General features: G+C 37.4%; 1 protein-coding gene across 2 annotated transcripts in view; it reads left to right on the top strand.

Moving 5' to 3' along the window:
• CSMD1 (CUB and Sushi multiple domains 1) overlaps nt 1-14,468 on the top strand; it is a 1,833,881-nt gene that overhangs the window by 1,691,806 nt on the left and 127,607 nt on the right. For both annotated transcript variants that reach the window (XM_023630572.2, XM_023630573.2), the window contains exons 48-49: nt 4,499-4,645; nt 9,282-9,470. In XM_023630572.2, the coding sequence (XP_023486340.1) occupies nt 4,499-4,645; nt 9,282-9,470 (336 nt within the window). The remainder of the gene's footprint in view (nt 1-4,498; nt 4,646-9,281; nt 9,471-14,468) is intronic.

Genomic DNA, 14,468 nt, shown 5'->3' on the forward strand with positions numbered 1-14,468 from the left:
CTTTAATCTCTGTTTACGTACCAGTGACCTAGACACACCGTAACAGAGACACCATTATAATGTTTTTGTAACACAGGAGCTTGAATGTATTCTTGAGGCAAAGTACATCTTCCCCAAACAGAAAACGAATTATTCTTGGACTCCTGTGGTCTCAGAGATCAAGTAGCCTGTAAAGCATTACTATTAACATACTGTTGTTAACTTTACGACTTAGTGATGTGCTCTGAAATGTGCTGAATTTACTTGAGCCATTCTTTAATTCTAAGGCAGGGTTTTTAGAGTAGATGATCTCTAAAAGCTTTTGCTTTCTCTCGTTCTAAGTATTTTATAGATTCAGAAGCTATTTTAGGAAACTTAAGAGGCCTAAAAGTACTTTATTCCATCTAAATGATTATTTTACTAGAAATGTATAAAAATGATAGCTCACAGAGATTGCTAGATGATAAATGCTGTAGGAGTTTTTAATGTACAATTTTCTTCGAATAGTGAAATACGGTTAACTGGACAAATGCTAATACTGTTTTCAACATTAGCCTTATACAGTTTTATACAATTCTAATGAACTTTTTAATATAACACTGCTATGCTTAGAAGAAGTATGTGGTTGAATTGTCAGTTTAAAATGGAACCACTGTTAATGTGTTTCTTTGTATAGAAGCGTTATCATACCCAGAAAATAAGACCAAGATATAATTACAACTGTACGTAATAGCAGGGTTTTTCACATTTTGATGGATTTGTCATTGAGTTCAAATAAATAACAATCAATCCAGTGGGGAAAAAAAATACTGTAATTGATTTTATGTATGTTTGTCTACCTTTTACTGACTCGATGAATCCTAACAGTCAAATCACTCATATGGATACACCACAATCAATTTATATATTTCCAAAGATGAACTCCCAAATTGGGAATTAAACTCACATTTATACACATAGAAACAGGGCTGAAGAGCAATTTCATTTTCAGAGTGTTTTTTCTTTTCGGTGTATGTTAAAACACACACACACTATTGAAGACTTTCCCCTTAGTCTTTAAGAGAAAAATAATTCATTAGCTGAGCACACAAATGGGCTTCTCATGTCAGTGAGGAACCAGGTAATCTCTATCCTGAGGGCAATGAGGCATCATAAATTAAAAAGGCAAGCAGCCAACCCCAGGGGCTGTGTGTGTGTGTGTTTGTATGTATATGCATACATACTCCTATGCCCACTGTATATAATTAAATGTGTTTGAATAATTAATTTAAATTTATGCGTGATCCTTTGTTTCACCTTAGCTGATTTGGAATTTAGCTGGCAGCACTTCTACTTCTTCTAATTTCAGGAGCAAAATCATTAAAAATAATTTCTGCCCTAAGTGCTTACAGCTTGATCTCCCAAAAATACAGACGGCTCACACCCATTATAAATAACAAGCAAAGTAGATAATAGAGACATGTCAAAGCAGCTGCTGTTACAGTTATCAGAGGTCTGTGACTAGGTTTGTTCTCATCTCAAAGATTTTTCCATAAAATGAAAGGTCAAAGTTTTATATGAATAATTCTTTTAAGGTTTGGCATTTTTGTTGCAGTAAATGTCATGTTCATTGCATCTCTTCTTTTTGTAAGACAGTGGCTCTTTTATAGCTCATGAGTTGACCAAAAAACATGTTGAATATATTGATTTTAAACTTTATTAGCCCAGGAGTATATTAATTCCTATGGCTCCAGTTGTGGGCATTCCTCAATTAAAAATAATAGGATTTTACTCACTGTAGAACTCAGCTGAGAAAGGGTCGACATAAAGACTATGGTGTTCACTTGTAAAGTACGCGACAGTTTCCATCTTGCTAACAGCAATTGCTGCTCTCCATAGGGCTCTGCTACTTCTCTACACGGGCCGAACTGGATGCATATTTTTAAAGAATAGTCCTGTAGGAAGTTTGTCGCATATTAGGCAAAGAGAACAATGGACAGTGATGAAGCATTAGATGTTGGATTAAGCATACCTGAAACTCTACTCTTGAGTTCTGTCGTGAAGAATGACATTTTTCAATTTCACAAATTCAGGTTAATTAATTTCTCTGTGGCATGTTATTTTAGAGTACACATGATCTCTTTAGACAACAACAACAACAAGTAAACCAGCACACAAAACGCAGGACGGTCTCCTTCCGTTCTGAAATAACAGTCGTCCTCTTACAGGACGTCTTCCAGGAAACTGACCCAAGGCCATCGTTCACGATAAGACGTAGCATTTCTTCTGATCCTTCCTCGCTCTGACTAAAGTGAACACTGCCTCGATCAGCCCTAATATGCTGGACTTCGTATGTCTTTACTAGGGCTGCCATAACAAAGTACCACAAACCAGTGGGTTTAAACAGCCGGCGTTTACTTTCTGATGGTTCTAGAAGTTAGAAGTCCGAGATCAAGACGTCAGCAGGGCTGGTCTCTCCTGAGCCTCTCTCCTGGACTTGCAGACCGCTGCCTTCTTGCTGTGTCCTCACGTGGCCGTCCTTTCTGTGAATCTCTGTGTCCTAATCTCTTCTTATAAGGATCCCAGTCATATTGGATGAGGGCCCACCCTAATGACCTCACTTTGCCCTAATTATCTCCTTAAAGACCCTACTCCAAATACAGTCCCATTCCCAGGTATCGAAGGTTAGGACTTCACCATGTGAATTTGAGGGGACACACTTCAGTCCATAATAGTTTTATTTGGAAAAATCATTAGAACAGCTCTGATTGGGAGTTGCACAAGGAATGAAGTTGTGGTTTCTCCATCTCTAAGTTGTGGTTTCCCAATCTCTTTGCATGAATAAAAATTCTACATGCAACTCTCAAAGACAAGTGTCACTCAACCTGATACAATTGGTAATACATCACAAATGGGAACCACAATCTCCCACTCACACTTTGTTTCCTGAGTGTGAACTATGCAAGCAGAAAAGCCACGAAGGCTTTTAGACTGTGACATGGCGCTGAGTTCACCAACAGAGCAGTGTCTCAGATGAAACCCGCATGGAAGTGTGAATGTGGCTTGTGTATTCAGTGAAGCCGTTTCTCTTATTAAACAACATCAAGGTGTGGGGACGAGAATGATGTTAGTTGACTATACGCTGCACCGGTTTTCATTAACTATACATCAACTATTACCCTTTCTAGATTTTTAAAAATTTCAAATGGACAGAAAGGTGAAAAAATGAAAACTACAGATATGAACTCATTACTTGATGGAATGAATTTTAGGATTTTGTCAAAATTGCCTTTGGCTCTGTTTTTTTAAAGAAGCAAGGAATACAATAAATTTTAGGGGCTCTACCCATACCCAATTCTCTTTGCACTTCTCCCAAAGGGAATTAGTATTGTGAAGTGGGAGTTGGTGTGTCAGGCCTGTGCATGTTTTTATAATTCATTCTCTATCTATCATCTATCCATCATCTGTCACCTATCTATCTATGTTATCATATCTATCCATCCATTATCTATCCATCCATCATCTATATATCTATCATCATCTCCTATCTACACACACACACACACATAATTTATATAATACACGCTTTTTAATTTTTACACAATTGCTATCACTCATATTTACCTGCAAATAGATTTCTTCAGTTGTCAGTATGCTGTTTTAAGAATGACCTATCCTGACATATGTTTGTCCAATTCATTAATTTTAAATGCTGTATAGAATTCTTTTTCATGGCACTTATAATTCTTTTTTTTATTTTGTGAGGAAGGTCAGCCCTGAGCTAACATCTGTTGCCAATCTTCTTCTTTTTGCTTGAGGAAGATTGTCGTTGAGCTAACATCTGTGCCAGTCTTCCTCTATTTTGTGTGAGATGCTGCCACGGTGTGGCTTGACAAACAGTGCTAGGTCCGCGCCTGAGATCTGAACCTGAGCATCTAGGGCCGCCGAGGCAGAGTGCATGAACTTAACCATTACGTCCCTGGGCCAGCCCCTCAATTCTTTTTTAAAACTCCAGACTACTAGTTAGGATCTAAATTTTGCCGAAAGTAACCGTACTGGAATAAACATTTTGCGACATAAATAACACCATGCACATGTGCTGGAGTTTACAGAAACATAATTAAAGCTTCACTTTTACTGGATATTACCAAATTGCACTCCAAAGTGATTATACTAATTTGTACTTCCACCAATATTGCATGAAAGTTTCCATTTCCCCATATCCGTACCATGTTGTAAATACTAGTACTAATAAAAATGACTTCCATTTTCTCAGTTACTGCCGTTTTGTAGGAAAGTTTCATTTGATTTAAGTATTATGTGTTAATAGCATGTATATCTGAAATTATTTTGGTTGGCTGTTTTTTTAATCAGGGAATATAGTATTTATTGCTTTATTCATTTGGAACTTTTTGACTACTTTGGAGATAAATAGCTGTGTATTGTGCATTTAGACTCCAATTTAATTAACAGCTAAAAGTGGTCTGCATTCTGTAGGCGCTAACTCCTAGCTGGGTGTTTCGTTTTTCTGTTTGTTTAGGTTCTTCCGGTCAGAGTCCTCTGTTAGTGGTCTTAAGTGGGAACCATACTGAGCAATCAAATTTTACAAGCAAGAGCCATCAGTTATATCTCCGCTGGTCCACCGATCACGCAACCAGTAAAAAAGGATTCAAGATTCGTTATACCGGTGAGTAAGTGAGGTTTAGATTTAATATCAAAGTGTTTTAAATACAAGTGATTTGCATTAAATAAAAAATGTTAAATAGAGATTTATAATATGAACCTAATTTCTGAAAAAGAATAATTAACTTCAATAGAAATAATATGATGGGAAATTACTCTGAGTGATATCTCTAAACTATGTTAGGGAAAATAAACTATTTGTTGACTAATATTTTAAAAATTTTTGTTAAAATCATAAGTCATTGAATTGCACACCATGGAAAACAAAGACATTTCCCAAAAGACAAAGTAGTATGATATAGATTAATTTTAAAATATATTTAAATGCTAATGAAGCAAACAGGAAGAGATAATTATATTACTAGCTATTAATTTTATGTGATAATAATCTCTTATTAGTAATAGTACATCATCTTATTGATTATCTATCCATATGTCTATTTATCTTTATATACACACACTCTATATGTATATATATATATACACACACACACACAAAGTAAATATGTTTATATATATTTTCTTATGAACATTTAAATTATTTTGTCCTTTCCCCATATAGTTTAATCATTCCCTTCCACTAGTTATTTTTTTCAATTAAATCAGTCAATACATTTATGATATATTAGATCCCATGTATGTTTGTCAATATGACCTGACTCACACCTCATGTTAATACTGCCTTACAAAAGCAGTAGACAGACAATTTAAATTCCTGAGATATTTTAATTAGTAAGCAAAAAATCTAAACTTTTCTCAATTTTTCACTCAATAGTGTCCAATGGTATCAATGAGGATGTATTTCTCTAAGGAAGATGCCTGTTGTATACATTTAATTGAACAGTGCATCTTACAGAAGATTTTTTATTCCTGTGTCTGTGTTTTGCATCGTCAGTGATGAGGGACATCCTGAGGGAGGAACAGGAAAAAGTCCTAGGTGCTTTAAGAACAAGATTTTAGCTCTCTCCAGTGGGTCGACGTTGGGAAATGGTAACAAACATCAAGGTTCTGAAAAGGCTCTTGATGTGAGGCCACGGGCATCCAATTCAGTCATTCTTCCTCTGTAAAGTTTAATAAAATATACCAGACCTTTGGGTTTTTTGCTCTTCTCTCAAGGTAGCCATTCCAAAAGCTTATCAACAAAGCACTTACAGTTGAAATTGCTTCCATCAGAATGACTTACGAGAGCATGAGGGCAATGATTGGATTTGTGTTCCTCAAAATCCTTGTGTTCTGAAAAATAAATACTCAGATCTTTAGAATGGTTTGAATTTGTTTCCAGTGTGCAAAAATGGACGGTGCAGGGGAAATCATGGTGAACATAATTTATCTCGTTTTATTGGTGGCAAATTACTTAGTAGCCTGGTCATATGATTATACCTGCAATTCTGTCTTTCAAAGGATATTTTCATTCATCATAGAGCAAGAAGATTCTCTTTGTTAAACTGTGCTGGGAAAGTAGGAAAATGGAGAATTTCAGAGAAGGCAGTACACGTTTATGTTTTGTCAGTATATCTATCTGTCTAGATACCGATATAAATAATCTTTGAACGGATTTTCACTTATAATTCAGTGATTCAGGAACGTCTACTAGGAGTTGCTCACCAGTAAGTTTAGAGCAGTGATTGAATGACAGGCTCCCTGAAATGTAACAATGTAACAATGTGTCCAAAGGAGCGCCAGCCCATAATATGACCACATGCTGCATCCAACCTTCATTTGCCTTCCACATGGGAATTACGGGTCATCCAGGCATAAAAGCAATATAGTCAATCAATGTAATTGAAAAATGTAAATAAAGAGACAAAGCTAGTGCCTCCCCCATGGTGGTTCTAGTGAATTCAGTAAACTGTGCTATGTGAACGTTGAGCTAGTAACGTCCTTCCAACACTCCATGAAGTATAGGTGAGTTCCAGGATTGGGAGAGTCCAAAATACAGACTGGGCAGACCCACACCTGGAAATTCCAAGATGTCTCACTCTCCCAGCGGTCTCCCATCATGGATGCCCACTTGACTGTCCTCCTACACCCCTGCTTTTCCAAGGCTCCACCAGCAGAGTTTAAGGATTGGATACTGGTTCTCTTAATTCTTACAACAGCCAGGGATGCAACAGGGGGGGACCCTGTGTTCCAATCATCCCATTTCCTTTCATGCTATTCCGCCTCTGGACCCCTCAACATCTTGTTTTAGGCCAGACAGGAAAGACGAGATATCTTGAGAGCCTGTTGAAGAAGAAATACGGTAAATACGAAAGAAAACAGACAGTATCCCACTCCGTGGAGTCAGGCTCCCATGTGGCAGATTACATCCCTTGACAGACTGAACTAGGACAGAAATCACAGGTGACACCCAGGAACTGTGGTCTCACTGCCCCTTCAAGCGTCGTTCCGACTTTCTCTTGTCTCTAACTTCACCGTCTTCTCCTTCTCCCTACTTTTCTTTCTCTCTCTCTCTCTTTTTTTACAGTAGCACAATGATTCTGGGCAGTTGACAGCCAGGGTGCCTGATTATATTCATACCTTCCCTAAACTAAATATTTTGGTTCATTCGAAACTTCCAAAATAATCTAGAACAGCTGCATGAAGAAAATACCATGGCAAACAGGCCCTGAATCAAGACCTTCTTGCAACAGTTAGTAGATTTTAACTTAGTAAAAATCAGTTCTATTTTTTTTTAATGAAATGGTGCTTCAGAAGCTCATCCAGCTGAGACTAGTCTCTGAGGATGCCTCTCCCAGGAAGGTAGTTGAACGTTGAGGCCAGACTCAACAGACATGGCTTCTGGGCAGTGCTGTGATTTGAAACCTTGAGAAAGTTTCTTCCGAGCTGATTTCTAAGGAAAGGTTCAAGCTTAAGCATTCAGACCTGTGTGCATGTGCTGTGTACATGGCGCCCCCACGGGGAAGCGCTTCATTTAAAACCTCTTCTTTCGAGAGGGACCGCAAACTTCCAGTACTTCACAACTCTCTTTACTTTATTGTTTTAATTCATCTGAAAGGAGCTCATAGGATTTTATGCTGCAATGAAACTGGTCTTGCAAGAACAAAATGGGTTTCTTTCTCTAAATGTATAAATAAGATGCAGAGCCTTTTAGCCATGGAAATGTTATATTCTGGGTAGGTAAGACTGTGTTGTTTTAACTAATGCCTGTCTGTAATTTTAAAAAGTCTCCCTACAAAGGCGATGATTAAAGCTATTGTAAGAGTTTTATTGAACGGAGGTAGTGCATTTTCTTCAGAGAGCCTATTTAAATCCCATATGGTAGAAAGAAGTTTAATGTCTACATCATTGTTCATTTCACAGCGCCCACTTAGCAGCAACAGGGAAAAGTTAACGGCCTTGGTTGCCAAGGGTTGTCTTCTCCTATTGTCTCCATTTTAATGATACTTTTTTTTCTAGCGTTGAGAATTTTTTGGTTTCAAATATGGTGTCCAGAGGAGGACCTCAGCGTTTCTTATTCTGGTGATGGGTAGACTTGTTTTAGTGGGTAACCAGCCTTAGAGAAATGAGTGGGGGGATTCGCTATGATCTTAGGTATTTCTTTACAATATTTTAGTCAGAAAGTCTGGATGCCACATTCACATGATTAACATTTATGGGTAATCTACGCTTCAAACTAAGAGACTTGACTGCTGGTTTTAGATTTTTTGGATGCCTTTTTTCCAGACTTTAATTTTTCAGAGAAATTTTGTGTTCATAGCAGAGTTGAGAAGGAGATGCAGAGATTTCCCAAATACTCCCTCCCCCCACACATGCAGAGCCTCCCCCAATATCAACATCCCCACTAGAGTGGTCCATTTGTTACCATCCATGAAACTACATTCACTCATTATAATTACCCAGAGTCATAGTTTACATTACGGTTCACTTTTGGTGTTGTAGCTTCTATGGGTTTGGACAAATGGATAATAATGTGTATCCAGCATTACAGTACCATACAGAGTATTTTCACTGCCCTAAAAATCCTCTGTGCTCCACTTAGCCATCCGTCTGGAACCTAACCCCAGGCAATCTCTGATCTCTTTAATGTCTCCATAGTTTTGCCTTTTCCAGAATGTCACATAGTTGGAATCGTACAGTATGTAGCCTTTTCAGATTGACTTCTTTCACTTAGTTATATGCATTTGAGGTTCCTCCATGTCTTCATGGCTTGAGAGCTCATTTCTTGTTGGCACTGAATAATATTCCTTTGCTGCATGGAACAAAGTTTACTTATCCGCTCACCTACTGAAGGGCATTTTGGTTGCTTCCAAGTTTTGGCAATTATGAATAAAACTGCTATAAACATGCATATGCATGTTTTTGCGTGATCATAAGTTTTCAGCTCCTTCGGGTAAATACCAACGAGCATGATTGCTGGATTATATGGTAAAAGGATGTTTAGTTTTGTAAGAAACTGCCACACTGTCTTTCAAAGTGGCTGCACCATTTTGCATTCCCCCCAGCAATGAACGAGAGTTGCTATAGCTCCACATCCTCAGCTGCATTTTGGGATGCTTTTTAGAATAAGTTTACAAACTGGTGTGGTTTCCCACTATTTCAACAATAGAGATATTTCATTTGTATCACTCTTACCAAAGGAAATGCAGCAGTCATTTATTTATTTGTTTATTTATTTATTTGTGTTTGTGTGCCCATAGCACCTTACTGCAGCTTGACCCACACCCTGAAGAATGGCGGTGTTTTAAATAGGACCACAGGTGCAGTTGGAAGTAAAGTGCATTATTTTTGCAAGCCTGGATATCGAATGATCGGCCACAGCAACGCAACCTGTCGACGGAACCCAGTTGGCATGTATCAGTGGGACTCCCTTACTCCCATGTGCCAGGGTAAGAAATACGTTTTTTCATCCTTGAACTTGAATTCAATTTATTTTTCTTGTTTTATTCACACTGAAAATTTCTGCAGCAGTGACTATAGGTAAAAGGCAAGGAAAAATTGAATGTGGGTTTATAAAAGTACAAATTACACTTTCCACCAGCCATGCAAACAGTTGTGACATTTACACTAGTCTTGATTCAGCTTCAGAGCCTGAATTCAGAAGTTGGTTAAACATCCACTAGATCCTGGGTAGAGTTATTCTAATGCTTACCTGCATTTCATTTTGAAGTAAGAAATGTTTATCCAATTTAGATTCAAAGTAATTTTTCTTGACTGTTGTATTAATTTAAAAAATCAATTACTAAACTCATTTTTCTTATTTTAGATTAAAAATTCATTCTTTAGCCATACCCTGTATATTTCTTTTTCTTTTGATCATTTAAATCCAGGGCTTGTTAAAGTTAATTTCAATATTTCATGTGGGGTTTTTGTTTTTTGCATTTTATTTGTCATATGCATAAAAATCAGATTTTCAAATAAGGCATTTTAATTTTAATTGAAGGCTTTGAAATCACAAAATTTTCATAGTTTTGTTTATTGAAATTTATAGTCATAATGAAATATATTGGTCTTTGAAAGCTAATTATGATTTATGAATGGGACCTCATATTGGTTTCCTTTTTTCATTAGATATTAGATTTTCTGATATTGCTCTCTATGAGACAATATAGATATTTATCACGCTTATTGTATCTGTCTTTAACCACAAGAAGTTAATCAGACACTTAGCTTGCATTATTTACGTTCTACCTCCAGAAATTTTTCTTTGGTGTAAGATAAACATAAAGACCCAATAAGCTTGTTTTATTAGGAATGATGATTTTTCTTTAAGACCAGAGGACTTCTTCTTTCAAAGGAAGAAATGCTTCTCATTTTCTTTAAGTGTTTTGCTGCTCTCTGTTTGTGACATAAAATCTGTTGCTCAGAGAGCAGCCCCATGGGCTGTGTTGTTGGCATTGGGAACAGAATGCCAGTGACAGAAGTAATGACCAGCAACCTAGACAAGGAAAAGGATGAGAGCAGATCTGGCGAAAGCTCCCAAATCACAACCTCTAGAGGCCGAGTCACAAAATAGAGCCTAAACGGAATGTGTTCTCAAGGTAGAAGCACAAAACCATACTGGATCTAAAAGCCCCTCCTGTGAGGAGGAGGACACGTGAGAAGTGAGGACCGGGCAGATGTGGACTATTTTCCTGATAGGGGAGGTGTTCTGAGAGTCCTTACCTAGATGGAGAAGCACCTGGATCTTCAATGAATGCTTAGGAAGAGATAAAAGGATGCCCAGGACATGTTTCCTTGATACGTTTTGACCTCTCTCTGTTCCCATTTTCTCCCCCAGCAGAACTGTTTAATGCTGAATTAAATGACTCAGAAATAGAGATAGTGCACTAAAACCAGATCCTTCTGAAATCTTTGCAGTTGTGGCTGAGGAATTTGAGTGAACGTAATCAATGTATCTCGTCTTCGTGTTAAACACCACCCAAAAGCAACGGCATTATGGACGTGGCGCATTTCTTTTTGTTACTTATAGAACGCAAAACTGTTACATAATATACTTACTTAACTCATAGAAAGCCATTGGCCTCATTTGATACAGCCAGGAAGAGGCTCTGTGGATTTTCAATTCCTCTCCTGGTAGTAATCGTCTACCCTGTGTCATGTATTTGATTAAGACTCTCCTATCGATTCATAACTGTGTTGAGTGTTTGCATGTGCTGGGTTGTGGGGAAACAAAATGAATGAGACTTATTTCTTCCTTTCAGAGATTCACAGTCTAACCATGAAGAAAGAATTATAAATTATAATAACTGCCATCATGGATACCATGACAGAATGCATAGTTAGACACGAGACTGTATATAATTAATTAAAAACATCCTCCTTCAGGTGCAAAGAGAACTCTTCTCAGAGAAAGGCTTCTAAAAAAATATAATCAAAGAAAATTTATCAAAGACTGTAATTTCAAAAACATTTTCGAGGCTAAATTTGAAAACATTTTAAAAATAAGAGGATGCTGTGATTATCATAGATTTATTGATATTTTCCTTCAGTGTTAAAATACAAATATTAAGGGAAACCTATTTTCTGTTTGGCTGTTGGTGTCTTTATTTATAATTTAAATTTACAGTGGGAGGTATATTGTACTTAGGGAATTTTTCATTTTTAATTTTAGGATAATTTCAGGGTTTTTTTTTTTAACTAATATTTTGTCCAAAGAGAGTTAGAATATAGAGATGCATTTTCACCATCTAGTGGTCCCGAATTACTGACTGTTCACAACTGTAGGCTATGAAATTAAAGATTGGGTGAACTCTTTCCTTAAAATGCTTGAAATTCTGTAAGGGAAAAAACATTTTGCAACCACGTCAGCTAAATGCATAAAAATCAGACTATTCCCACTCAAATCAGCACAGAAGTCCTTCGTGATTTTATTTTTGCTCCAAGATATTACATTTACATTAGGTATAGAACTGGGAAATGAGAATTGCCATGTAGCACATTTATAGAAGTTAAGGTGTAAGTGTTTAACTCTGAAACCTATGGACTTCAAAGACACTGTTTCAAAAATTAAAGTAGATATCAGGTGTGCATTAATGGAGAAAGTATACTCTGTATGATCTCTTAGCACATTTGCTTTTATATACCTTCATATAGAGGCAAAGTGACATTAATCTTGTGTCTATGTTTGTAGACTAGGTTGTAGTTGTAGGTTTAAAAGCTAATGCACGTGTGAAGGAAAATACACGTTTTTGTTTCCGTTCAAACTTATCTCTGAATTCTGCACTGAATAAGACAGTCCCAACTCTTAAAGCTCTGAAGGTCTGGGGGCAGAGATAGATTTATAGATCCATAGTTATAGTTTGATATGACATTAAGCAAGAGCAGAGACCATTGAGTAGAAGGTCGGGGATGGTTCTCCCATGTTGGGACACCTGAGATGGAATTTGAAGGGGGACGAGTAATGGGAAAAGGGTTTGGAGCAGAGGGCAGGGGTCTGTCATGGAAGAGAACCATCTGGAGCAGTATGGAAGACCCTAACTGCAAGTTTATGGAGCTTTCACTTTCTCTCCTGTGGTTGATGTCAACGGATTAAAGAGCAAAAAAGATACAGTCGTGTCTGCTTGAGAAAGCCAGATCTTCCAGTGACGTGGTGGATGCTTGGACAGAATACTGTCTGGACCACAGACTTAGGAGACTATAGAAATGTGTGTTGGAGCAATGAGGAAAATCTTGATAAATACAGCGAGAATAGCTTTGTAAGAAAATAAATGTGAAAAGTATTTAGGAAATGCAATCCACAGGCCCTTGTGATAGCACGTAAAGAGTTAGGCAGAGAGAGAAATCTGGGATGACACACGGTTCTTGGTTTCGATTGCTGGGAGTGTGATGGTACTGCTCACGGACATACAGACGCTGTGAGAGAAGCAGGCTGACGAAATCTGTTTTGACCTGCCATCCTCCAGGTACCGCTGGGAAAGCAGTGTCCAGGAGAGATTCTGGGGCTGAGAGAAGATGAAGTTTTTAAAATCATCAGTGAGAGGCTGGCCCAGTGGCGCAGTGGTTAAGTTCGCACGTTCCGCTTCTCAGTGGCCTGGGGTTTGCAGGTTCGGATCCCAGGTGCGGACATGGCACCACTTGGCACGCCATGCTGTGGCAGGCGTCCCACATAGAAAGTAGAGGAAGACGGGCATGGATGTTAGCTCAGGGCCAGTCTTCCTCAGCAAAAAAAGAGGAGGACTGGCAGTAGTCAGCTCAGGGCTAATCTTCCTCAAAAAATAAATTAAATAAATAAATAAATAAAATCATCAGTAAGAAGGCTGTTGTTTAAATTAGTTTAAGATACTGAGTACATCACCATTTGTCATGAGAGGAGAGTTTACTATGTAGATTCTATAAGGACCAAATCAAGTGAATAAAATTGTAATTTTGTTAAAAAATACTGTCTGCTGCAGTAAATTTCAAACTAAACAGCTCTACCACAAAAGAAGTGATATCTGAGAACTTCTACAGTGTTTTGACAGCAGCTCAAAAGCAACTATAAAGCCTGCAGTCCATCCTGTGGGGGTAATTGGGAATTTAATCACTGATGCAAATGTTGAAGTATTTTACAACTTTGACCAAACTCAGAGGTCATCGCAATTATTTTAATTCTTTTTGTTTTAAAGCTGGGCACTGGAAAAAGGGAAAACATAAATAATAAACAAATAAATAAATAGACAAATTGTCTCTTTGTGGCACTGGGAGCCTAATAGTTAATATTTATTTAATATATTTGTACATTTAATATATATTTAATATTTCAATGTATTATTTCATAATTTAATTATCCTTTTTGAGTTGATATTATACTTTCTCAAATATTTGAAGAATTTTCCCTTTAATCTTACAGAAGAACAAGTACAATTTATACATTTTCTAGCTGCTTTAGGATGTCAGTCTTTCTTTTTAAAAAATTGCCTAGAATAATATTTTAAAATGTTTACTAAAAATGCAACATTTGCCTTTTAATAAATGAGCAAGGTCAAAACTAGAAGTTTTGAGATCTTTTCCTTTTGGGCCCCCAGCTGCTAATCATGGAACAGCGTCTGTGCTGCGGTCCCCAGGCCCCCCATAAAACACCCTGTCCTTTGTAGCATTTGGTAAATATTTTGATTGAAAAAAACCCCCATAAATCTATGACTTTCTAAGACATGCATTTGGGAATGATTTTTTTCTTTTAAAGATGATTTATCTTGCACCAGAATCTGCTTTGTTCTCTCATTTTTATTGACTTTTTGCCGGTGGCGTCTTAGAAGCACAGAATTTTGAGAGAGAAAAAAAGTCACCTGACAGTCATGGAGTCGTGACTTCCCTAAACCTGTGTCCTGCCATGTAAAACAGGAATTTGGATATCTAGCTCTCAGGGGTGCTGAGAGGATTACAGAAATAACTTAGAGGAAAGGTTC

Source organism: Equus caballus, chromosome 27 (assembly GCF_041296265.1).
Source record: "Equus caballus isolate H_3958 breed thoroughbred chromosome 27, TB-T2T, whole genome shotgun sequence".
NCBI lineage: Eukaryota > Metazoa > Chordata > Mammalia > Perissodactyla > Equidae > Equus > Equus caballus.